At 49.1% G+C, this 26,202-nt stretch overlaps 2 protein-coding genes across 2 annotated transcripts in view; both read left to right on the top strand.

Annotated features, from left to right (window-relative positions):
* Window positions 1-23: 23 nt before the first annotated feature.
* On the top strand, window positions 24-24,059 carry LOC309651221 (uncharacterized protein). Its single transcript, XM_082443664.1, is given in 14 exon segments — window positions 24-2,667; window positions 3,240-3,484; window positions 3,573-3,750; window positions 5,056-5,210; window positions 5,294-5,431; window positions 7,728-7,955; window positions 18,132-18,239; window positions 19,905-19,987; window positions 20,997-21,156; window positions 21,469-21,510; window positions 21,512-21,785; window positions 21,843-22,010; window positions 22,013-22,154; window positions 22,881-24,059. Coding segments are annotated over 14 exon segments (2,523 nt in total). The 5' UTR covers window positions 24-2,201; the 3' UTR covers window positions 23,017-24,059.
* Window positions 14,244-26,202, top strand: part of LOC309650788 (keratin, type I cuticular Ha3-I-like) — a 27,427-nt gene continuing 15,468 nt past the window's right edge. The window contains exon 1 of the mRNA XM_082442543.1: window positions 14,244-15,872. The gene's annotated coding sequence lies outside the window, so the exon portion shown is untranslated. The remainder of the gene's footprint in view (window positions 15,873-26,202) is intronic.

Below are 26,202 nucleotides of genomic sequence, written 5' to 3'. Positions count from 1 at the left end.
TCCCTCCCACCCTCCCTATCCCACTCCTCTAGGTGGTCACAAAGCACCGAGCTGATCTCCCTGTGCTATGCGGCTGCTTCCCACTAGCTAGCTGTTTTACGTTTGGTACTGTATATATGTCCATGCCACTCTCTCACTTTGCCCCAGCTTACCCTTTCCCCTCCCTGTATTCTCAAGTCCATTCTCTAGTAGGTCTGCATCTTTATTCCCGTCTTGCATCTAGGTTCTTCTGACCATTTTTTTTCTTTTTTTCTTTTTAGATTCCATATATATGTGTTAGCGTACAGTATTTGTTTTTCTCTTTCTGAGTTACTTCACTCTGTATGATAGTCTCTAGGTCCATCCACCTCACTACAAATAACTCAGTTTCGTTCCTTTATTATGGCTGAGTAATATTCCATTGTATATATGTGCCACATCTTCTTTATCCATTCATCTGTTGATGGACACTTAGGTTGCTTCCATGTCCTGGCTATTGTAAATAGAGCTGCAATGAACATTTTAAGTTCTGTACATTTTTAAAAGACATAATGCTACTGAATACTTAATAGACTACAGCACAGTGTAGACATAACTTTTATATGTACTGGGAAACCTAAAAATTTGTGTGACTCGCTTTAGTGCAATATTTGCTTGATTGCCACGGTCTGGAACTGAACCTGCAATATCTCCAAGGTATAATTATATCTTATATTTTTAGGGTAAGGATTAAAATGGGCAATTTAATGCCAAGCATCCAGCACAGTACCTGGTACTTGTACACATTCAAAAAGTGCTGGCGATGATTCTGAAGGCTGTTCTGATGAGTCTCATTCCATGTGGTTGGTATTTGCATCACCCATCCTTCTGTTCTCTCTAAACAGTTAATACAGACAAAACAACTGGAATTTATGGTTATTGCAGGAAATCAAACTGAGAGATGATTTAATCTAACCCTTTCAATTTGCAGGAGGGAACTGAAGCCCAGAGAGGTAGAGTGACTTTCCCAAGATCACACAGCTAGTTAGAAGGTAGCATCTCTATTTTGACTTTTCTTAAACAACACATTTCAGGGAATAGGGCTGGGTGGCATTTTTCCTTCCATGCCCCTTCACCAACTCTTCTAGAAATATATGAAAAATAAGAAAAGTATAAGTACTTATACTTCAATATTATATCGAGAAGATGCGTAAATAAAAAGTGGCTATATAACACACCCATATTAAACACGAAGTGTGTGAGCCCACAAGTATTACAGGCAGGACTAAAAACCACTGGTCTCACCTGCTGCTTTCTTAGGAAGTGCCCAAGGGCTTCTAGAATCAGAGACATTTGCTCCTGGTCTCCTGGCTTTGCTCATCCCAGGGCTGCAGTGTCACTTCTCAAGGGGGCTGATTCACTCTGCTCCTGTCTCTGGGGTCCCAGAGTGAGCCCCACCCCCACTGCAGAAAGTGAGGGCAGAGCCATTTCCAGCTTGTTCAACAAACAATAATCGAACTCTCTGTACGTGGAGCAGTGAGAAACGAAGGGGAGGACCCAGAGATGGTCAAGATAGAGCGTCTGCTCACAGAGGTGTTCATGACATTGACTTCCTTTCCCAAGACTGGGGTCCTCACCTCTCTCTTTCTCAGTAGCATCCAGCTGAAAGGAGGTCCCTGATTCTTAGGCTGTGCTGAGTTTGTTCTCTCCTCCCTAATATTATTTTCTTCCCCTGGGAGGAAGATGATGTACGTTAATAAGACTCAGAGGCTCTTTTTCTTTCCTCCCTGGATTTACACCACTGCCAGTATCGGTGCAGCTTCTGTCACCCACACATTTCCTCCTTAAGGGGCCGGGCCTCCTCTTCCCGCAGGGAATGCTCTCATTAAAAGGAGGGGTCGCTGCCCCACAGAACTGTGGCCTCTCTCAGGGCCAGAGCAGGTGGGGCCGCAGGGGGCAATGCCACTGGCAGCACAGGGCCAGGCCCTGGCAGCCCCACCCTAGTAATGAGGGCCCGGGCCTGGAGCTGGTCCTTTGAAGATGTATCCTGAAGCTCTCGCCCAGTGATCAATGACGGGAGCCCAGAGTCCTGCCTTAGCCAAGTGACAAGCTTGGCCTCTTTCATGAGGAAAGGAACTCCTTATTGGAAACCAAATGACAAATGAATTAGCAGCTTCCTCTGGGACTGACGATCTTCTAGCATAAGCCCCCTGACTCCAAGGGTATAAAAAGGCCCGAGCAGAATGGGGCTGGCAGACACTGGCAATTCAGGTAGCTGCAGCCTCTCCCACACGACGTCTAATTGCTCCTCAGCCTCCATGAAGAGCTGCCCCCAGTCCTCCTCTGTCTGCTCCAGCAGCACGAGCTGCCGGCTGGAGCTGTGCCTGGGTTACCGCTGCCAGCCCGGGATGTGCGTGCCCTCTGTCTGCGCGCCCACCCCCTACCGGCCAGACACCTGCCTCTCCAAGGCCCACCTAGCCAGCTCCTGCCAGCCCAGCAGCTGCCGCCCGACCAGCAGCATCTCCAGCTCCATGGGTTCCTACAGCCCGTACTTTGAGGGCTCCTTCAATGGCAACGAGAAGGAGACCATGCAGCTCCTGAACAACCACCTGGCCAGCTACCTGGAGAGGGTGCAGCGGCTGGAACGAGACAACGCACAGCTGGAGAGCCACATCCCAGACGCCTCCCAGTCTCAAGCGCCTGCCTTGGGTCCTGACTAGCAGTCTTATTTCAAGACCATCGAGGAGCTCCAGCAGAAGGTGAGGGCAAGCGGTAAACAGACTCCCTGGGAAGGCGACCCAAAGAGCTGGCCTTCCAGGTTTGAATCTCACTCATTTCTTAAGCTACGTTCAGGGAAAAGAAACTTCCCTAGGGCGCAGGATTATCTCATAATTCGAGTGCTCAGCCAGAGCCCTTCACGTGGAAAGAGGCCTGGGATCTCGTCTCAGTTCTGTCATGGATTCATTGCATGACTCTAGGAGGTCCTTTCCCTGGGCCTCAGTTTCCTCATCTGGAAAATGGGGATAATAAGGGTCCTTATGTCAAAAAGTTTCCTTGGGTTAATACAGGTAGTGCTTAGCCCAGCCCTTGGTACGTGGTGAGTTTTCAGTAAACGTGAGTGCTTGTTAAGGACCCTTCTAACCGTCACGTCTAACAAAGTTTTTCATCCCACGTTGCTCATTGCATTCAAAATGGGGCATTCAGATTTATGAAGACCCAGAGCTTGAAAAATAAACCTCATGTTTTCTGAGGACTAGCAGTTCACTGAATTGCCCTCAGAGTTCCAGAGGCTTCGGCAGGGATGGCTGCAGAACTACTGGTTCTCCTCACTTGGGTTCTTTTTCCTTCTTCTTGTCCTGGACCGACCCCCTCTGTGTGCTGTGGCCCCCAGGTTCTGTACACCAAGGCAGAGAACGCCAGGATGATCATGAACGTCGACAATGCCAAGCTGGCTGCCGACGACTTCAGGACCAAGTGGGTTTGGCCAGGGGATGGAGGAGCCCTGTCTCCTGGCACATGCTTGGGGGCAGCTTTCTGTTAGTTTCATAGACAGTCAGAAAAGCGCCAGTGGCTCAAGGTCTTCCCTGGGGTTGGCACTCAGTTTCACCCCTCAGTCGCTGACCCTGTCCTGGCACAGGTACGAGATGGAGCTGGCCATGCGGCAGCTGGTGGAGGCCGACGCCAGTAGGGTGCAGGGTGCTGGACAAGCTGACCCTGTGCAAGGCCGACCTGGAGACGCAGGTGGAGTCCCTGAAGGAGGAGCTGATGTGTCTCGAGTAGAACCACAAGGAGGTGAGGCCTGAAGTCCAACTGAGGTGGTCCTGGGGAGCCCAGTGGGAAGAACGTGCGATTTGGGGTTGGGGAGTCGTGGGTTGAAATTCCCAGGCCGGCCACAGATTGTATATGTAACTTTGCCCAATTTATTTAACCTTTCTGTAACCTTTCCTTTATGTTCTCATCTGTAAAATGGGGCTAACTCTATCAACAAGGCTGCTGTGAGAATTCAATGAAGTCACAGGTCTTAAACACCTGTCCTTCGGTTGGTGCTTGGAAACGCTAACGACCTTCCCTTCTGCATTTCCTGGAGTGGCGTGACTGCCAAGTGCTTGTGGTGACTTGTTTTTCTCATGAGAGCTGCATACCAGGGGTAGAGTGGCCCACTAGGGCTGGAGGAGGTTGTTTTCCAGAACCAACACGGAATGGCCCGTCCGTCTCTGCTAGGCTCACTGCGGGGGGTGGCCCCCATCTCTTCTAAGGGAGAGGTGCACTGCAGTGGTTTTCTTCTTTTTTTCTCTCCCCATCCTTGTTCCCCTTCCTCTCTTCTGTTTGCATATAATACACTTAATCCAAAAGCCACAGGTCGACCCTCTGCTTTCTGATTTTTCCTCATCTCCTGTAGGTCCTTGGAGGGGAACCCCTCCACCCTGGGCACCTGTATGCTGTAAAGCCCACCTGAGCTCTGGTGTTTTTTACCTCCTTCCCTGGGTTGACACTCAACCTCTCAACTTGGGATTTGAAAGCGCAAGCGCCTCTGAATCCTGGCTGGGTTTCCTTAGGCTGAAGTGTAAAGTAACAATGCTACCACATACTCAATGAGTGCCCCAAGGCACCTGACTCACCCCATCTAAATCAGAGACCTGGGAACTGCCCCTGGAGGCCACTAATGAGGAGTTATCGCTTGGTACCGGCAGCCTCAGCAACAGCTTTCTCTTCTTGGCAGCCAAGCCTGGGAGGCGCCTGCTCTAACTTGGGCCTTGAACCAAGTAAAGCCAGGCCCCTGCTGCTCTCCTTCCCCGATGAACGCAGGCTGGGAGGGTGGCCGGGGACACAGGGCACAGTTGTCCCATTTTAGTCCAAATGGACCAGACAAGCCCTGATGTTGCTCCTGGCTTCTGCCAAAGCTATAGGAAGCCTCTCCCATCACAGGGGGGTCCGGGTGGAGCCGAAAGGCCCTCGGGATGCTGCAGTCCTCACAGGGCCCCTCTAAGGCAGAGATCTTTAGCATCCTTTGCTCCACCTTTTCACATCTCCTCGGGGAGGTGATCTAGGATCTCACGACTTCACACTTGCCTGGTGTTCTTGTGTCTTTTCGGGAAGTCGATGCCCTCCGATGCCAGCTTGGGGACCGCCTTAACGTTGAAGTGGACGCCGCAACCCCCGTGGACCTGAACAGGGTTCTGGAAGAGATGTGGTGTCAGTACGGGGCCATGGTGGAGAACAATCGCAGGGACGCGGAGGGATGGTTCACCCGGGCAGGCGGGCCTCTCGCAGGGGGCTGGCCTCCCCAGGATCCCTGAGAGGCACTCCAAGCCTTCTCCTGTCTCCCCCATTGCAGATGGAAGAACTTAACCAGCAGGGAGCCACGAGCTCTGAGCAGCTTCAGAGCTACCAGTCAGACATCAGTGATCTGAGACGAACAGTCAACACGCTGGACATCGAGCTGCAGGCCCAACACAGCCTGGTGAATGCGCCTGTGGGCACCTCTCTCCCAGCTCTGCATCTCAGGCAGCACCGAATGTAGGTGCAGGCATCCAGGAAGGAGGAGGGGGAAGAGGAAGAGGGGGGAGGAGGGGGACGGCGAGGGGGAGGAGGATGCAGCAGGGGGCGGAGGAAGAGGGGGAGGAGGTCCAGATTTAGCCACCACCATTGCTTGCCCAGCTGACCTCTCCTGCGGGGAGGTTTCTCCCAGGACCCAGCTCAGAGATAAAAGGGCCATGTTTCAAGTCTGATGTGGGTTAGGTGGCCCCTGTCAAACACTCTCCCCAAGAAGGTTTGTTCTCTGCTTAGCCTGCCCTTCCAAACCCATGCTTCTCAACCCCACCTGTGCAGATTAAAAAAATCTCCATGCCCAGGTTCTTCCCCAGATGAATTATATCAGAGTCTCTGGAGGTGGGGCCTGGGCATGGGTGTCTTTTAGCGTCTCACACATGACTCTAAAGTGCAGCCAGGGTTCTGGTATCATGTTACAAGTCATAATTCTAGTTATTACTTTAAAATGTCTATCTCAGAAATAACTAAATTTCCTTGTCAATTGCATTATTATGAACGTTCATCAAATCTTTAACCGTGGTCATTTTTAAGTCTTTTGTCATTTACAGACAGTTCTGGGTGTACTCTGATGCTTTTGCAGAAATGTTCCTATAAAAGGGTTTCATCTTCAAGGAATTCATGGAAAAGACTCTGACAAGTACAGGTTTCTGGTAACTGACTGTACTGCTGAACTGAATGAATAAGCATTTTCAGAACGCTAATGGAAAACTGATGAACTCATAAAAGTGCTAACAAAAGATCAAGATGAAAAAAAAAATTAATTACATGGGACTGAGTGAACTGATGAGGATGATTATAATTTTTGTGACTTTCTGTTTGAATTAAAAAAAAAATCCCACAAGGACTCAGAGGCAAAAAATATACAAAAATTTTCACTGCAAAGTAAAGGAGCTGTTACAGTGGAGGATTACTGGACTGAATGTCAATATTATGACATAGAAAAAAATATATATATGTGTTATCTTGGGCATGTTACTTAACTTCTTGTCTCATATGTAAAATGGGATAGTAGTAGTATTGTTGGGAAATTATGTGAGATAGTATATGTAATGTAGAGCACTTAGAATGGTATATGGTTCAACCAAAGACTATATATGTGTTTGCTTTCTTCATGGTATTTTATTGTGTATATGCAATATAATTAATTTAGCTAGTTTCCCATTGATCAATGTATAGCATTTTCAATTCCTCTGCTATTCCAATGTTGTTGTCAATATCCTTACATATCCATTACCATTGGCAAAAAAAAAAAAAAAAAAAAAAGTGCAGCCAGGGTTGAAGACCACTGATCTCAGTGATGCTTGTGGAGGGGGGGGAGACTGGTGAACCTCAGGTCCAAGGCCTGAAGCCTGAGTAAAGTTGAAGAAGGAATAAGGGATTTAGTGTCACGTGAACGTAGGTTCAAACCCTGGCCTGTCACCTCCCAGCTGTTTAACCTTGAACAAGTCACTTGACCTTTCTGGGCTTCAGTTTCCTCAGTGACTCAAGTAGGGAGCAGTCATTCCCAACCCCAAAGAGAGACTTGGCTCTTCTAGGTTCTTTCTTTCTTTCTTTTTTTAAAAAATTGAATGGATGATTCTTTAAATTCTATAGCGCTTTACAATTTTCAAAAGTTTCACATGCATGATTTCACATAATTCTATAATAACCCTTTTTTCCTCTACCCTTATACTGCCCCTCACCTTTTCCCTCTCCCCACTGGTAACCACTAGTTTGCTCTCTATGTATGTGAGTCTGCTTCTTTTTTGTTTTATTCACTAGTTTGTTGTATTTTTAGAATCCACATATAAGTGATATCATAGAGTATTTGTCTTTCTCTGACTTATATCACTTAGCATAATGCCCTCCAAGTCCATCCATGTTGCTGCAAATGGCATTATTTCATTCTCTTTTATAGCTGAGTAATATTCCATTGTGTATATAAACTCCACATCTTCTTTGTCCATTCATCTGTCGATGGACGCTTAGGTAGCTTCCATGTCTTGGCTATTGTAAATAATGCTGCTATAAACATTGGGGTGCATATATCCTTCTGAATGTTTTTGTTTTCTTCATATATATACTCAGGAGTGGAATTGCTGGGTCATATGGTAGTTCTATTTTTAGTTTTTTGAGAAACCTCCATACCGTCTTCCACAGTGGCTGCTTCTTGGTTCTTTCTAAGGCCACGGAAAATAGGTCAGCTCCTCACAGCTATTTTGTCTTTCCTTTTGCCTTAGAGAGACTCTCTGGAGAACACCCTGGCAGAGACGGAGGCCCGCTACAGCTCCCAGCTGGCCCAGATGCAATGCCTGATCACCAGCTTGGAGGTCCAGCTGGCCGACATCCACTGTGACCTGCAGCGGCAGAACCAGGAGTACAAGGTGCTCCTGGACGTGCGGGCCTGGCTGGAGTTTGAGATCAACACGTACCGGGGGCTGCTGGAGAATGATGACTGCAAGTACGTGGTATGTGAGAGGTTTGGGGGAGGTTATAGGAAGCAACTGGATCTACCCATAAGATAGAACCCTGTCATGATTAATAAGTGATTAGGAAGCTGGGATGATCTGAAGAAGTCAGGCAGGTATTCACGCTGCCACCCCAAACCTGGCCCATTGGGACCATTCTGCTCCATTCCAAGTTGACAAACTCCTTCTAAGTGCTCAGCATGTGCCAGGTGCCACGGGGGATACTGAGATGGATGAGGACAAAGCATCTGTTCTCGAGTCTTTTCCATCTCCAGGGAGACAGACATGCCACCGGAGATCATACTGGGGAAGGGTGGATGGTTTTGGCACTTGGAAGGATTATGTAGCTTCGTGTGTTGAGCTGTGGTGGAAAGGACAGGAAAGGTCAGCTGGGCCCCATTCAGTGGTGAACCACAAAGGCCATGCTGGGGAGGGAGGGCTTTATTCTATAGGCAGTTGGGAGGTCTTAACTTTTTTTGAGGAGGAAGTGATAGAATTTGCTTAACTGCCTAGCTCCTCGCTAGATGGTAAACCCCGGAACTCAGAGACAAAATATTTTTATCCCCTGCATCTGGTGCATAGTAGATGCTCAGTAAACGTTTCTTGACCGAGTCAATGAGAGCTCAAAGCTGCTCTTCAGGAGGATGGCACAGATGGCAACAGGAAGGGCTGAGTAGAGAGAAGGAGGAGGGGCTGGGAGCCATTCAGGAGGCCTTGGATGTGGTCTAGGAAATAAACAATGGGGCGGGTCTGAATTTGGGCAGTGGAGGCATCTGCCCCCAGCTGTGGTACAGGCAGAAGTGGCAGGGCTTGGTGACTGCCTGGATGCAGGATACCTCTGGGCCTCGGACACCTGGTGGGCTGATGATTGTAGGCAGACATTCAGTCTTGCTTCTCTGCCATTTAGAATCTTGTCCTCCAGGGCAAGGGTTGCAAAGTCAAATATTTTTCAAGAACTAGGCCATGAACATACGTGAGTGACGTGGGTCACTGTGGGACAGTGGAGAACCAGGGAGCTATGGCTTGTCCCATGAAGGTGGTGCTGCCCCCTCAGGGCCATTTCTACCGCATGAGATGAAGATTCAGTACTGCTGAATCGTCTCATTATTTAAGGGAAGCTGGGAAGCTGGATTTCTTTTAAATGTTTAGGTTCTTTTAAAACAAATGTTTTAAGTTCTCCTGATTTTTAAACCTTTTCAACAAATTAAAAAAAATACAGGGCTTCCCTGGTGGCGCAGTGGTTGAGAGTCTGCCTGCCGATGCAGGGGACACGGGTTCGAGCCTTGGTCTGGGAAGATCCCACGTGCCGCGGAGCAACTGGGCCCGTGAGCCACAACTACTGATCCTGCGCGTCTGGAGCCTGTGCTCCGCAACAAGAGAGGCCGCGATAGTGAGAGGCCCATACACCGCGATGAAGAGTGGCCCCCGCTTGCCGCAACTAGAGAAAGCCCTCGCACAGAAACGAAGACCCAGCACAGCCAAAAATAAATTAAAAAAAAAAAAATACAGTACTGGCCAAATGAAACACATTTCAGGCGGGATGTGGTCCTCAGGCTGCCTGGCCAGCCTCTGGGCTATTTGGCCTCCATCCAATGTTCAGTGTGTTGTTGCTGGTTTTGAGCTCACACCTGCCAGTCTCGGAGACCATCCTTTCTCCTTTTGTATTCCTTCTATATCAATTGATGAATTCATCTCATTCAACACATTCTTAGTAAGTGCCAGCTCTAGGCCGGGTATGCAGGGCGGGCATACATACTGCTGATCTCACTGCCTAGTGGGGAGACAGACCGTAGTAGTGACGAGGTACATGGTCCCATAGGGGGATCTGACACAGAGGTCAGGGGAGGCTTCAGGGAGGCTTCAGGGAGGATGTGACGAGTTGAAAGAAGCTGCTCTTGTTCTAGCACAAGTGGGAACCACTAGGGTTTCGGGCAGAGGAGGGACATGATTTGTGTTTGTAGAAGATCACTCTGGCCAAGAAGCTGAAGATATTTAGGAGGGGCAAGAGTGGGGTTGGGGAGCCCAGTTAGGAAGCCGTTGGGGTCACACAGGTGAAGACGATGAGGTTAGGATGGGGGGGAAACTGAGTGGAGAAGGTGGGCAGTGGGTGCGATTGAGAGGCACCGGGGGGGCGGGGTGGGGGGCTGGGTGGGGGACGAATTGATGGCACTTGTTGCTGAGCTGGGCTTCGTTCTAATCCTTCCCACGTGCCTTTCTTCTGCAGGTTGCCAGGTAACCCATGCTCCACTCCCTCCCGTCCCCCTCGTGCTCCCTCCCCCAGTGTGCCCTGCCCCCTCCCGGCCGCCCCTGAAGTCCCTCAGCGCTGCTGGATCCTGGAGGGACGCGAGCTGGGTGGCTGGTGCCTCCTCAGGCCGAGCCTGACCACAGTTCAGTGGCCACCAAGAGAGCAGGGCCAGTTCCAGCGGGCAAGGAATGCCACTAGCAGTGCCAGGAGATGGCGTGTCCGGAACGCGCTCTGATACTGCAAGGGGCGCCCTAGCCTCTGTCTCTTAGAAAAGACTGCTCTCATTTCCATAGGTAAATGGCTCTCTTGGCTGATGTTTCGGATTGCGGATGCTGACTCAGAGCACATGTTCTTAGTTAACTGGCAAATAAAGACACACACGTAGAGAATGGACTTGAGGACACGGGGAGGGGGAAGGGTAAACTGGGACGAAGTGAGAGAGTGGCATGGACATATATACACTACCAAATGTAAACTAGATAGCTAGTGGGAAGCAGCCGCATAGCACAGGGAGATCAGCTCGGTGCTTTGTGACCACCTAGAGGGGTGGGATAGGGAGGGTGGGAGGGAGATGCAAGAGGGAGGAGATATGGGGATATATGTATATGTATAGCTGGTTCACTTTGTTATACAGCAGAAACTAACACACCATTGTAAAGCAATTATACTCCAATAAAGATGTTAAAAAAATAAAAGCCTCATCCAGTGGCCCTGCACACCCGTCTTTCTCTCCTTGTCACTTATGCTGTTATATCCACCAGCCAGTTCTGCTCAGTTGGGCTCAGAGGAGTGTGGCCAAATTCTATGTTTATTTTTATGCCCCTTCTGCTTCCATAGAGACTTGAGAGGCATTTACTAAAAAGGCCTGCATGCCATAAACCAGTTAAAACAAGGCCACTGGTCCAGAGCCAAGTAATAAAAGAATAGAGAGAGGAGGGATCTGATGATGCCAGAAACCTAGGCCAGACTACTGTTAATTGAGAATAATACTGTGATAACTCCACCCCTAAACCTCATTACACCTGGTACAATGGGATCATTCATTCATTCATTCAAAAAATCTTTATGCAGGTTCCATATTAGGGGTTGTTAACCCAAAGCAGTAGTCCTCCAGACACCTTGTTAATGCCCATTTAATCCTTGCAACAATCTATTAAAAAGGTACCATTATTTTCTTCCCTTTACAAATGAGGAAACTGAGGCCCAGAGAGGTTAAGAAACTTGCCCAAGGTCACACAGCTAGTAAGTGGTGGACCAGGACTCAAATATGGGCCTGCAGTTCCCAGAGATGCTCAAGCAATTCATATTCTGTGTCCTCACTATTTTCAAACACAGCTGGGGGCAGGAGGTAACCAAAAAATGCAAGCAATTGCCACTGTCCAGATACTTCTAATTAGGGAGGGAGCTTACCTGTGAAGGCCACACTCCTTCCACAGTAAGAGCCAATAATATAATAATAATAACTATTACTACCACTTATTGAGCACTTATAAGGCACCTGGTACCGTGTTGAACACCTTAACATAAATTAATTTATGAAGTTTTCATGAACACCCTGTAAGGTAGGCATCAGACGTGGTGTCCATTTTAGAGATGGGAAACTGAGGCTCAGAGAGTGGTTTAGTCAGTTGTCCAAGGTTATAGACAAGAACAGTATTTGAATGTAGGTCTAGCCGGCTGCACTGCAGCCTTATTCTAGCCACTCTGCTACACCCCCAAATTCCTACCTAGAGAGAGTACACACTGACAAAGATTGGGAGAGGTACTAGCTTGAGGGAGAGTAGAAGAACTTCATGTAACTGGCGGCATTTGAGATGGGCCTGGAAGGTTGAATAGGATGTCTACAGAACAAAGGACAGGAATAAGTACATGAGGTCTGCAGGAAAGCAGAAATCAGGCCCAGGAGGCCTTGAATGGCCCTGCTGACCGGAGCAATGCGCTCTTGGAAAAGACTGGTGGGAATAAAGTTCAGATGGTAGGAAGGCGTCAGCCAGCAGGGGCCCTCGGGTACCCCTTGAAGAGCCTGGACCCCATCCTGAAGGCAGTGGGAGGGCTGCAGCAGGATTTGAGCCCAAGGATGACATAACTGGAGTGATATTTTCAAAAGTTCCACAAAGGAGTCTAAACAGGATGGCTCAGAGGCAGGGAGAGAGCTGATGAATAGCGTGTGGAAGAAGCTAACAGGGTCTCAACTAAGGCAATTACAGTGGGAATGGAAAAATCAGGGATTAATCTGAGTGACTCAGTGAAGGACCCGAGTAGGCGATAGATGGGCCATGACAGATAAAGAGGAGAGAGCTGGGACCAGGAATCTTCAATACCTTTCTGAACCTCACCCTCCAAACACACAGTTCTTCCTTAATAGGCTGAAGTGATGTTTCTATTAAGGATCTGCCCCCTCTACTTGCCAAGAAGTGATGAGAAATGGATTGGATCCTGAAGCTGCCTGGGGCTTTCCTGACATGATCCTGCGTGCATGCCTGGCAGATAGGGTTGTGAGCCTGGCAGGAGACTCAAACACACTGCTTAGCCAGCTGTGGTTACAGGTTGGAGTTGGGGGTAAAACTTCAATGAGCTGGAGTGTCAAGGGAGAGGGGTTTCTGGCTCACCGGCTGCTCCAATAACTGAGTGCAAACCAGCCTTCCTTCTTACTTTCAATCCCTGTGCAAAATTCATCTAGAATGTACTCAGCTTGATAAATATAATAGACCGAACGAACCAAATCTTTGGTTCTAGAATCCTGGGCCTTTTCTGTCCAGTATGGTAGCTACTACCTACATGTGGCTATTTAATTTTTAATGAAATAAAATGGAAAAATTTAGTTCCTCAGTTGTACTAGCCACATTTCAAGTGCTCAATACCTACCTGTGGCTGGTGGTACCATACATTGCAGAAAATAGGATATTTCTATTATTGTAGAAAGTTCTACTGGCTGGCACTGTCCTGGACTGTCAGAATCACAAAGAGCCTTTCAGATGAGCTGGTCCAGCATCTCTCATTTATGGACCAGGAGTCTAAGGCCCAGGGGGATGGAAAGATGTGCTCACAGACACACAACCAACAGGTGGAAATTGGAGCCAAGTGTTTCACTGCCAAGCCTAGCGGGTGTCTCTGAGCACTTTATGCTTTCTCCATGCACCAAGGTTTATTATTATTTCAGGTTAAGTATTTTCCCCTTTCCCCTGCTTTCACATCTCTAAGAATAGAGACACTTTTTTCTGAGATGCTGAAACTCTTTCCCAGGAATATAGTTCCCCTTTCAAAAAGAACTCGCAACCACCAAACTCAGAATCTCCTCATACTCCAAGCATTTGGGTCAGTAGGAGCCCAGACCTCAGGCTGTGGCCAGAGCTGCAGCAGAAATAATCACACAGGAAGTCACAGACAAGGAGTTCAGGCCCCTGGACACTTTGGGGACCTCTGTAGGCTCCCTGTCCCCCATCACATATTGTCCAATCCAACCTGGCCCCTGTTTCCACACCCGTGTGTCATTCCGACTTACCAAGACCTGTCTGACCACCCAAATGCCTGTTCAAGGTTTTTACTATGAAACCAAGCCCCACAGCCCAGGGCCAGGAGTGCCACCCACCGCTGGATACAGATGGCCACCGTCTTCCATGTTTGGATGGTCCTTCCAAGTTAGAGACGTCACGAGCTATCCTCCTGCCCAGCCCATCGCTCTTATTTGATGGATGAGGAAGCCCTGGGCATAGACTTTGGGAAGTGTTTTTGTCCACCAGCACCAGGACCTCCTGGAGACTGGACCCAGTGCTATACATGTAGGGATTCTCAGAGGAACTCTATCCTCATATCAAAGCATTTGGATTTAATTAACTCAAGGTCCAAGGCCTGAAGCCTGAAACCTCGGGCATAACTGATGTTTGGGAGAAACTCCCACAGGTAGCAGGATCCTCCCCGAGTGGGGACTGGGAAAGAAGGGAACCGCATTTCAAAGATGCAACTTTCCCTGAGGCCATTAAAGAGACTGGGCCTCACATCTGCCACTCACTGCCCGAGAGCAAGGCCTCCTTCTGGGGTGGATCACTGCTGTACAGCAGAAATTAACACAACATTGTAAATCAACTATACTTCAATAAAAAAATATTGATTAAAAAAAAAGAAAATCTACTTTGGCAACAAGCCCCCTTTGTCTTCTGATTTTCCCCAATGACTATGGTAGCTGAGTCACTTTTATGAGTCATTTGGACACCAAGTTTCAGAAATAACAGGAGCAGCAACAAAAGCACGCCAACACCGTCACTTGTGCAGCTTAGCTTTGCTCCAAGGTTAGAGAGCATCTGGGTGCACTTCCAGTCTTGGTCTGAATGCCTTGGTAAAATGGAGGGTCCAGTGACCGGTTCTGGAGTCCACCTGGGGGATGCCCTCCCTCCACCCCAGCCCTCTGACTCCAGAGCTGACTTTAGGTCTCCCCACGTGCTCTAGGAGCCAAGTTTTAGGCCTCATTCATTGTGCTGTGTAGAGCTAGGGGTTGGCAGACTACAGCTCACAGGTCAAATCCAGCTGCTGCCTGTTTTGGTAAAGAAAATGCAACCAGAACACGGCTACACCCATTTGCTTCTATATTGTCTGGGTCTGCTCTGTGCCCCGAGGGCAGAGCCGAGCAGTTGCAGGGCAGAGGCTGTATGGCCTGCAAAGCCTAAAATAGTGACCATCTGGCCCTTTAACAGAAAAGGTGTGATGCAGAGGAGAACGAACACACTGGAGTTAGGAGCTCTGGGTCCTACCTGGACCTGGTAGCTGGCTTGCTCTGCACCCCTCTCACCTCCACCTTAGCGCCCCTTCATTCTATTGCCCAGTCTCTCTGGGGGCTCCTGCCCATGCTCAGTGACCCCTCCCTCTTTGAGAGAGGACTGCTGCATCTTAGAGGCCATGCACACACCAGATGGTCACGCAGGGAGCAGAGATGACTTCTTGACAGGGTATCTTTAAAGCAGTAACGCGACACATCCCTGTTAGCAAGAGAGAGCAGTGACAAGGAGTCCAAAGGCAGCTACTCCTCTCTTTTAGAAGGAGGGGAGCTACTTATGGACCCTGAGTAATTGACTGATGGTTGTTCTGATGGCCGTGGATCTGAGGATGTCGTGGGGGAAACTTGTGTACTGCACCTGCCCCTGCCGCGGGTGGATGAAAGGTCCGGACAAGGAAGTGCTCTCACTCTGGGGCGCTTGGCCCTGAGGACCATGGCTTCTAGTGCAGCAGGAACCCCAGCTCTTCAAGCTCTGTGAAGAACTGTTTGAAGCCTCCTCGCTGCAGGGAAGCTGTGGTCGGTGGCCGCCTTGGGAAGGCTACGCTCCATGGAGACCCCAGCCTCCAGCACCGCACTGGGGGCCCACCTGAGAGAGAGTAGCCAACCTAGTAGGCATATTCCCAGAGCCTGTGGTTTGTGGCCAATCCAGCCTGGCCCTTCCAGTGGTCATTCAGGGGTCGGTGGGGACCCTCCTGTCACTGCACATGAGAGTGAGGTGGGAAGCAAGGAACTCACCTGCAGCGGAAGCGTACCTTACAAATGGCTCGCCTCTGGGGGAAGGGCGCCCCCATGGCTCTGCAGATTCTCATGACTTTGACCTGCGTTTTGATTTTCAAGTTTTCTTAGTGGGGCCACTTTCTTTCTGCAGCACGTGGGAAACTGCATCTCTCTCTTCTGGGTCGTGGTCAATGAATGAAATGAATAAACTAGGAAATGAGGTTGCATATTTAGTTAATCTACTGTTGTCAGGTTATTTCACTGAATTACAGTGGGCCCTGGTCCAGTGTTTTGTTAACTACGGCTGTGACTCACTGATGGTCTGTGAAGTCATTTTAGTGGGTTTTAATCAGCCCGAGATACACACACACACACACACACACACACACACACACACACAGAGAGAGAGAGAGAGAGAGAGAGAGAGAGAGAGAGAGAGAGATTGAAATGAAACAATAGAAATTAGAAAAGACAAGCATTTTTATGGGAAACTTGGGTCTCTGTGTATGTGTACTTGTGTCTTGGGTTGCAAAATGTACCATGTAATTCTTCCTTGGGTTGTGCTCAAGAATTCGAGCCCCTGGTCTGTTCCAGAGCTTGCCTTTTCAGATGGGGAACCAGGGACCTGAGAGAGCTCGATGACTTGCTTTGGGTCACCTAGCCAGTGAGTGGCAGTGCTGAGAGCAGAGCCTGAATAGAGATGCACCCTGTTTAGTGAGAACAAAGCCCTAATCCCGCCATGTCAAACCCTTGCAGGAGACTCTCCTGTGGGGGAAGAAGCGGCCAAATGATTCGGTCCTGCCTGTCTGGGGGACCGTCACTAAGCATCACAGCCAGGACTTGGGAAACTTCTCTCAGCCTAGTGCTGGTTGAGGGTGGGTAAAGGACCCCAGATTCGCTGCTGGGGGTGGGTGGTCGAGAGGAGACTCAGGTCCGCGTTGAGGACTAACGAAGGGCATCCATGGATCCTGAGTCTAGCTAAGCTGGCTCCCAGCCAGCTTGTCCTAATCACGTGGTTCTACCAGGAAAACAACCTTGAGGGAGACCTCCTCCTTCTAGCTTGCATTTCCCTCTGAGGGCGGGGCACCATACCCAGCCCCCATGCTCCCAGGAGCTCCATCCCAGACACAAGACTTCTGGGTGCCTAGAAAGTGCCTGTTCCCTTTCTGCGAATGACCCTCCTCTACAGGTGAGGACGTGTTAGGTGGGCCCCCATGTACCACAGGGGTGTGGATCTACACTCACAGACTCACTCCCACATCGGATTCAACACTCTGATCCTGGGGGTGAGAGGGTCGGTTCCTCACAGGGTCCCGGTGTCTGTGCTCCCATCCCGGGCTCTTTCTCCCCAACCTCTGACCGTGTGGCGAAGACCTTGTAAACATGACTAATTCCTCAATGAAGGGTGTGGATAGTGATACCAAGTGGGGCAAATAAACACTATAGGAAGATAAGTGAATTATGAGGAAACATCTGGTTTTCAGAATTTTTTAGATTTCAGAATTGCAGGTAAGCTCTTTGTGGCTTTGTACTGTTTCATGAAAAGTAGTTTTATTAGCAACTGAATCCTACTTTCTGGGATGTGGTTCCTCCCCAGGAACTCCCAGGGCAGATTTTATAATCCTCATTTCCCACAGGAGAAAAGGAAAACTCTGTGGCTTAAAAAACTTCGTAAAGTCAGAACCTGCACTTCTGTTTTACTCCAAAGTGCTGGTTTTCATTATACCACATTTCTCATGGTCTCTTTTCTTGTTCTTCCAAGTCACTGCTTCTCAACCTCGGCTGTACATTGGAACCACGTGGAGAGCTTTAAAAAAATACTGGTGTCTGGGGCTTCCCTGGTGGCGCAGTGGTTGAGAACCTGCCTGCCAATGCAGGGGACACGGGTTCGAGCCCTGGTCTGGGAGGATCTCACATGCCGCAGAGCAACTGGGCCCGTGAGCCACAACTACTGAGCCTGCGCGTCTGGAGCCTGTGCTCCGCAACGGGAGAGGCCACGACAGTGAGAGGCCCGCGCACCGCGATGAAGAGTGGCCCCTGCTTGCCGCAACTAGAGAAAGACCTCGCACAGAAACGAAGACCCAACACAGACAAAAAATAAATAAATAAATAAATAAATAAATTAAAAGCCAACGTTTAAAAAAAAAAAAAAGTTAGTCGATTTCAGAATTAAAAAAAAAAATAGTGGTGTCTGGATCCCACGTCCAGGGATTCTGATGTCATTGGTTTGGGTGTGGCCTGGGCATCAGAATTTCTAGAAAAAAGTTCCCTAGAAGATCCTCCTTTGCAGTCAAGATTAGAAGTTGTTCTTGATGGGGATTCAAGGGGGAAGCATTTTGCTCTAGATGTTTCTAATTACTGCATTCAGAACAGTTCCTTTCCTTAGAGCAGTGGTTATCAGATTTGAGTGTCCATCAGAATCTCCTTGAGGGCTTTTGAAATGCAGATTGCTTGGCTCCAGCCCCAGATCCAAGAGTCGAGCAAATGCCATGAGGCCACCGTGTTTCTGGACTGTCAGAGCCACTCCTGCACTATCGAGGAGTTGCAGCAGAAGGTGAGGTTTGCGATGCTCCCGGTCAGAGGTTGGCAAACAACAGTCCCTAGGCCAAATTCAGCCTCCTGGTTGACTTTGTAAATAAAGTTTTATTGGTACACAGCCATGCTCACTCACTGATGTATTGTCTGTGACTGCTTTTGCACTACAATGGCAGAGTCGAGTAGTCATGACAGAGATTCATGGTCTGCAAAGCCTGAAAGATTTACTGTCTGGCCCTGTACAGAAAAAGATGACTGACCCTGCACTAAATGTTCAGGGCCTGGATTGGCAGTGGAATCAGTCACAGATAAAATTATTTTTAATTGAAGTATAGTTGACTTACAGTGTTGTGTTAATTTCTGCTGAACAGCAAAGTGATTCAGTTATACATACGTATACAAATTCTTTTTCCTATTCTTTTCCATTATGGTTTATCCCAGGATACTGAATACAGTTCCCTGTGCTATACAGTAGGACCATGTTTTGTTTATCCAGTCTATGCATAATAGTTTGTATCTGCTAACCCCTAACTTGTGGGAAGAGAATCTCTTGAGTGAAGGTGAATGTGAAAAGGATGAGATGGAGGATTTGATTCTCCAGGATTCTGAGTTTATGCTTTCTGAGTGTCAGTGCTTACAATTCCTAAATTGTAGTTGCAAAAAACAGTGCAGGGGCTTCCCTGGTGGCACAATAGTTGAGAATCCGCCTGCCAATGCAGGGGACACGGGTTCAAGCCCTGGTCTGGGAAGATCCCACATGCCGCGGAGCGACTGGGCCCGTGAGCCACAACTACTGAGCCTGCGCGTCTGGAGCCTGTGCTCCGCAACAAGAGAGGCCGCGATAGTGAGAGGCCCATGTACCGTGATGAAGAGTGGCCCCCACTTGCCACAAGTAGAGAAGGCCCTCGCACAGAAGCAAAGACCCAACACAGCCAAAAATAAATAAATAAATAAATAAATTTTAAAAAATGTACTTAAAAAAAATTAAAAAGAAAAACAAAACAGTGCAACCTAAGTTCTGATGCAGTAAAAGGGGTCAGGGGAGTAGGTTCTAATGTCCTTTATGAGCCAGTGTACATCCATTCAGTAATATTGGTCTCTTATGTATATCTGCTGTCCCCTTTGGTTATAATGCAATGCTTCTTAAGAAACTTCATCTTAGTTTTGGAGACAGAAAGACAAAGAATATCAGAATAAGGGCCATGACTCCAATAAAGATGTTAAAAAAAAAAAGAAAAAAAGACTAAGGACCATGGAGCTATGGCTAGATTCAGAGAAGACCTTTGAGGAGGTTGACCAACCAGTGAAAGGGACTTATCAAGAATGGATCCCACCTTACCTGAAACTGTAATAACCAGCCCACTGTTCTGTGGCTTAGATTCCATATCTTGTTTATACCAGGTTAAGCATCATATCTGGCAAAATAAAATTAAGTCTTTGCTATATGTTCAGTTTGCTACTACCTTCCATCTCTTGCTTCTTTTGGCTCTATACCTTCACCTTTTGCCATGCATCCTCTTGCATGTGCCCCTCCTGTACCACACCAGCATAGCTCACATGTTTGGGAGTTTGTGTTGTCCAAGGGGATGTTGTAGTTTGAACCCAGCCAATGGTGCTTCCTTTGACTGAGGCCATAGATGGCTCTGGGAACAAGCAAATCGCTGAGTGTACTTTCTTTTCCCAGATCCTGTGCGTCAAATCTGAGAACAACAAGCTGTCTGTGCAAATAGACAAGGCCAAGCTGACTGCTGATGACTTCAGGACCAAGTGAGTTGGGGTACCACACTTGGGGGAGGGGCCAGACGTCTACCTGGACTTCTCTCTGGTGAGGCACTTGGTATCGGAGATGTAATCGACCAAGATCCCAAACCAACAGTTACAGCAGGAGTCAACAGAGGGCATTAAGCCCAAGGTCTTGAGAAAACACCCCTGGCCACCTGCAGTTGTTTAACTTTTATAATTTACAACGTGATTTGGAATGCATCCTCCACTTGATTCTGTGTAAGAAGAACCAGGTGAAGTGGGCAGGGCAGTGATGGCATCTCCTTCGTGAGGACGCAGAGGCTCAGAGCCCTGATGGGACTTGCCAGAAGTTGCAGGGCTGTCGAGTGGTAGAACCGGAACTTGGCCCTGCATTTCCTACCCCGAGGTCATTTCATACAAAACTCCGCTGCCTTGGTAAAGGATGTGTTTCCACACTGCAGCTCGACCAATTTGTGAGCACTAATAATTCATGACAGAAATCACGGTCCACAGCCTACAGTGGAGGCATGTGAAGGTCAAAGGGTTTATACTCCCTGGACGGTCCAACGTAGGAGCAGGGAAGGACATTATATTTTATTGTCTCTTTTCTGGGCACTGTGGACGCCTCGCTCCTCCAGAGCTAAGGAAGCCGTTTTCCTTTCTCCCATTCTGCCAGTTTGGCTTCTAATCTGGGAGAGAATCCAGGGTGCATCTCAGCTGGGGACGTGGAAGACGGCGGTTTGCAGTGAGCACATCTGGCTGCTCTGTAACCTCCCCTTTGGCCATCTGCCCATGAGTGCAGCGTTGACCACGGTCCATCCTGGTATCCTCAGTACCGGCCACTCTGCCTGATTGTCTTAGGTGCTTAGTATTGAATGAGTGGGAATCACCCTGCTGTTTCTGTGCGCGCATGACACAGGAAACGCCAACTCACAACTGGAGCGCAGAGGGCAGGCCAGCAAGTCATGCTGTAGGTTGTGTCCTGGGGCCCCTCTGCTCTCTAACCCCGACTCCTGTGCCTGTCCTGGTGAAGGTACCAGACGGAGCACTCGCTCTGCCAGCTGGGGAGGGGGCCCGATGCCTGTGGGCTGCGCAGGGTGCCGGACGACCTCACACTCGCCAAGGCCGACCTGGAGGCCCAGCTGGAGTCCCTGAAGGAGGAACTGCTCTGCCTCAGGAAGAACCACGAGCAGGTGCGGGGCCCTTGGTGTGACACGTGGAGACGTCCCGGGGGTGAACTCAGGCTCCTTTGGAGGAAGCAGTGAGGCTCTTCCACCTGCTCGGGTGGAAGCTTGTGCCTCGTTGTTAAGCCTTGAAGGCGAGCTCTGGCTTTCCGTGGGGCCTCCCCCACTGAAAGGCTCTGGAAGTTGCTATGCTGATGCAGGCAGCACCGCATCCTCAGAGGAGGGCAGGGAAATCGCTGGAGGGGATGGGAAGTGGGAGGTGAGGCTTTGAGTAGAGGACAGTGGGGGCCCCATGAATGGGACATCCTCCTATGTCCACAGGAAGTCCACGCTCTGAAGTGTCAGCTGGGGGACCAGCTCCGGGACTGAGCTGGACGTGGTGCCCACTGTGGACCTGGGCGGGGTGCTGGAGGAGGTGCGGTGCCAGTACGAGGCCCTGGAGGTAGAGCTGCAGGCTCAGCTCACGCTGGTGAGTTCCTTTGTGGGCGTGGAAGACTCAGCTGGGCTCCCGCTTCCCATGGGCAATTCCCAGGTTCAGTACATGCCTCACTTAGATACAGACCAGGGACCCAGCTGTAACCTGACTTCCTCACCTTTGCAAGAACATTCATGCGGTGAGGGAGGTTCTGCCAATGTCTCCTAAGGTCTACGAGGAAGGTCACAGCACGTTGCTAGTTGTCACAGCTAAGGACCAGATTTTTCTTGGGGCCTGGCAATGGCTTGGGGTGTCATAGTCTTCCTGAAGAGGCTGAGGAAAGGGTCGATGACTTTTAACCTCTTTCCCTCTTTCTTTGGTCTGCAGAACTCGCTGTGTGAATCCGAGGCCCGCTTTGGCACTGAGCTGGCCCAGATGCAGAGCCTCGTCGCAACGTGGAGGAGCAGCTGCCCGAGATCCGGGCTGACCTGGAGCGGCAGAGCCAGGAGTACCAGATGCGGCTGGACGTCAAGGCCTGGCTGGAGGGTGAGATCGCCACATGTCGGAACCTTCTGGAGATTGAGGACTGTAAGTGTGGAGCCTGATGTTGTTTGTGTCAATATCATGTGTAAAAGCAGAGACCTCTTATTAGGAATGACCCAAAAGGAAGGGTGGCATTGCAGACCCGACCTTTGGGGACAAACTTGCTACCCAGTAAGCCTGGTGGGCTGCCTGGACGTAGAGGAGGGTGTGCAAGGCCTCTGCAGCTCATGCCGCCCATTTTGTGGCCCATGTTATGCTCCCAGGTGCTAGTCACTCCCACGGGGGCTAAAATACTGAGGGCTCTGTGCATGTAGGTTTTGCTAAATTCTCTCTGGAATATTCCAGGAGCTTCACTCTCAGCATTTAAAAATATTGCATGGGGCGGTGGTACCTATTCTCTCATTTTAGCTCCTCAATAACGCTGTGACAAAGGTAGGACAGATGGTACACCCCTGTGAGCAATAAGGAACAGGATCAGGGGCTGTGTTTAAATTAAGAGAGTGGCCGGCCTCGGCCTGTTCCTGCTCCACCAGCCTTTCTGCCTTTCCTCCGTGTCCCTTTCCATGTGGGAGAGGACAGCGGCTTTGCACACAGGCGCTCTGAACGCTGGCCGCAGCCTCACTGTGAACTCCAGGCAAGTCACTCCCCTCTCTAGGCCTAGAGGGACCTCTACCGTCTAAGCCCCCTTTTCTCTTCCAATTCTAAAGTGCCTATTCATTTTGGATTTTCATGCACTTCTCATGCCAATATTTAAGCACCTGTTTTTCTTCTGCAGACTCCCCTGCGACATGTGCGCGACCCTAGCCTCCAGCACCTGTGCGGCCCCTGCAGCCTGTATCCCCTGCTCTCCCTGCCTTTTCGGGCCTTCTCGGGCCTCCTGTGGGCCTTGCTCATCGCTGCCTCGATGCTGAATTACTCCTCAGCCAGAGATGGCAGAAAATGGGAAATGTCTGTAGCCCCTTGGCTCCATCCCCCAGTCCTGCCATCGGAGGCCTTTCTTCCCCAGGCAGCCTGGGGAACACTGAAGCCGGGCAGTGTTTCTCTGTTGATGGGCTTTCCAGCCCAGCAGCTCAGCCCCGGCCCCTGGATTTCTGCTTCCTCTCTTCAGGATGTCCTGACGGCTCCATTTTCTCTCTTCTGCTGCCTCCTGATCTCTCTGAGATGGGGCGGGTAACCTCGCTTTTATTTTGCTAATAAATTTTACTTCTGCAGCATAAGGAGTCCTGTGCCCACTGGTCTGTTTCTCCATCCCATGCTGAGAGTGATGCAACCATTCCTGTAGAAGCAGGGGTTGTGGCTCACTCACCAGAGTGGTTCTGGAAGATGGCAAAGCCAGTGAGGACCGTGGTTAAAAGTGGAACTGCAGCAAAATGGCACAGATGAGGGATACCCAGCTCTTGACCTGACCAAGCCTGTTTAGAGCCAGATTCACAGAGCTTTTAAAATACAGACTCATTCAGACTACATAAAATTCCCCTTTAATCTGGATGAAGCCATCTGGTCCTTGTACAAAGGAAAAACTCAGGTCAGAGGTTCTGCCTGGCCCCCCTAGAATATTCTACTTAAGGTAAGCTTTTGTGATCACATGCCCATTATGAGCAAGGCACCGTGTTGGGGCTTTATAGACACAGTGACACAGGGTCCCACAAAAACCCTGCAAAGAGGGAGCGGCTGTTACTATTTTCAGCTGGTGGCTGAATCAAGGCTTGAACCCCAGTTTCTTTGCAGTAGATCCAAAGCCCATACTTTGAAAGCTTTGAAGGGGCAAAAAATTCAACATGAGAAGGTTTAGGGTGGTTGTTCTAAAAGTGTGGTCCTCCATCCAGTAATACCAGCATCCCCTGGGAACATGTTGGAAATGCAAATTCTTGGACCCCACCCCAGACTTTCTTAATAAACAGTCTGTTTCATCGAGGCTTCCAGGTGATTCCATGCACACTCAAGTTTAAGAATCACCGTGTAAGAGGGGTTTATTTGTGAAGTAAGATCCCGACTGGCCAGACCCACTGCAGAAGGGATGGGCCTTACTCTCCTGATCTCATGGGTGAGGAACTCTTGATCCCATTGAGACAGTGCTGAACATGTTAAATGATGGTAATTGCTGAGCCGGTCACACCATCAGTCTAGAAAAGGCCAATCAAACTCACCCACCCAAAGCTCCCCCACAGGCTCCACTGGCAAGTCCTTCTGGCAGCTGCCTAGCTTGGAACTTGCAGTCAATTGCCACATGAACCAGAAGCTCCATATTTAGGCAGCCATGGATAAGAACAGCATGTCTTCAGAAACCAGCATGAGAGCTGACCAAGCAGTGAGTTCCCCATCACTGGAGGCATTCAAGGAGGGCCTTTATAACCACCTGGTGGGGACGTTGAGAAGGTCGCTCAGGCAGCTGATGGAGCTGGATGAGATGGTTGTAGGGGTCTTCTAGCCTCCAAATTTGATGACTCCCTTCTTTCTGGGTCTTATTAATCAGTGAAACTATAAGTGGAGCTAACACACTGACTCTAGCAGCTGGTTCTTGTCTTCCTTCTCTACTCCGTGAACTCTCTGAATCAGAGTAGCTTGCTGAGAAATTTACAAAGTCCAGCTGATGGTTGTTGAGTCCAGCCCGTCCTGATGCGGGAGTGACAACAGTCCCAAGTCCCAGGGGTGGAGAGAGCTTAAGTCAGGCCTTGGTTGCTGTACCTCCAACTGCTCTCAAGCCCAGAATCCTACCTGTTGGCCACCGTCTGTGTAGACAGGACTGATTTGCTTAAGAGCCATCAAGACTTCCATCATAGGAAGCTCTGAAAGGTCAGAGGCTGTCTACCCTTTCCTCCCTTCCCCTCCACTGTGCCTCTGCTCTTTTTCCCAAGCGTAAAGGTGTCTGGGTACAGGCGATGCATCCCTAAGGTACTTTACCCAAGAGTAGGTCCCAATAAGAAAGAGCAATCTTGATCAGTCTTAATTTAGCACCTGGCCCAAACACCTTCACCTCTTCCTTTGTACTTAAACAGCTCCTTTCATCCAACAAGTTCAAAGCTGTCTAACAAAATAAAGACATTTATTCTTGCACCACCATGTTCTTCTCATGTAAGGAGAGGGAGAGAAGGTGAGTCATTCGGTGATAGAGGGATTCTTCTGGTGACATGAAATGAGTCAGTGGGGCCCCAGGATGATTGACCTGTGTTTCTTAAGTTCATATCCAATGCCCTGACTGTCATCTATAATTAAAATATTAGCTTTGATGAGACACTGTTTGTGTGTGTGTGTGCGTGTATGTGTGAAGTGGCTTGCGTTCCTGGGAAGAAATGCTGGGTAAAGGGGATGATTGTGCTTGGGGAGGTGTGAAGAGCTTCCCCGGAAACCAAACAATCCATCATTACCATCATCACTACCATCACCGCCACCACAATTATCCTTTTCATCATCACCACCATCAGCATCTCATAGCTTCGTCATCATTGCCATGGACGCTCACACTCATTGAGCTCTTACTATGAGCCAGGCGCTGATCTAAGTTAGGGATAAGCTTATATACATATACTCATCTAATCCTTACAGCAATCCGATGAAGCCAATGTTATTGTTATCTCCATTTTGCAGATGAGGACTCAAGGCTCAGAAAAGTTAAGTAACGTGCCCAAGTTCACACAGCTACTAGATGGGGAAGCCAGGGTTCAGATCCAGGTAGTCTGCCTCTAGCAACTGTTCTTTCAACCATTGTGCTTTACAGAGGCCAAGTCTCAGACTGTGTCAGTAGGATGACAGAACCATAATCACCCTAACGTTTTGATTCTTTTTCCTTGCATGAAATAAGAGAGGGTTTATGCCAGGGAATTCTTTCATGTCTGAGAATTTATGCCATAAAGGGTGGTGCAAAGAATGAACGTTCTATGGTATCTGAAAATAGCACGAGGACCTGGCAATTTAAAAAAAAAATCTCAATAATATTTTATTTTATTTATTTATTTTTTAACATCTTTATTGGAGTATAATTGCTTTACAATGTTGTCAGTTTCTGCTGTGTAACAAAGTGAATTGGCTATATGCATATGTATATCCTCATATCCCCTCCCTCTTGAGCCTCCCTCCCACACCCCCTATCCCACCCCTCT

Source organism: Balaenoptera physalus (genome assembly GCF_965194825.1).
Source record: "Balaenoptera physalus genome assembly, chromosome: 20".
Classification (NCBI taxonomy): Eukaryota; Metazoa; Chordata; class Mammalia; order Artiodactyla; family Balaenopteridae; genus Balaenoptera; species Balaenoptera physalus.
This window is presented reverse-complemented; position numbering and strand designations above follow the sequence as displayed.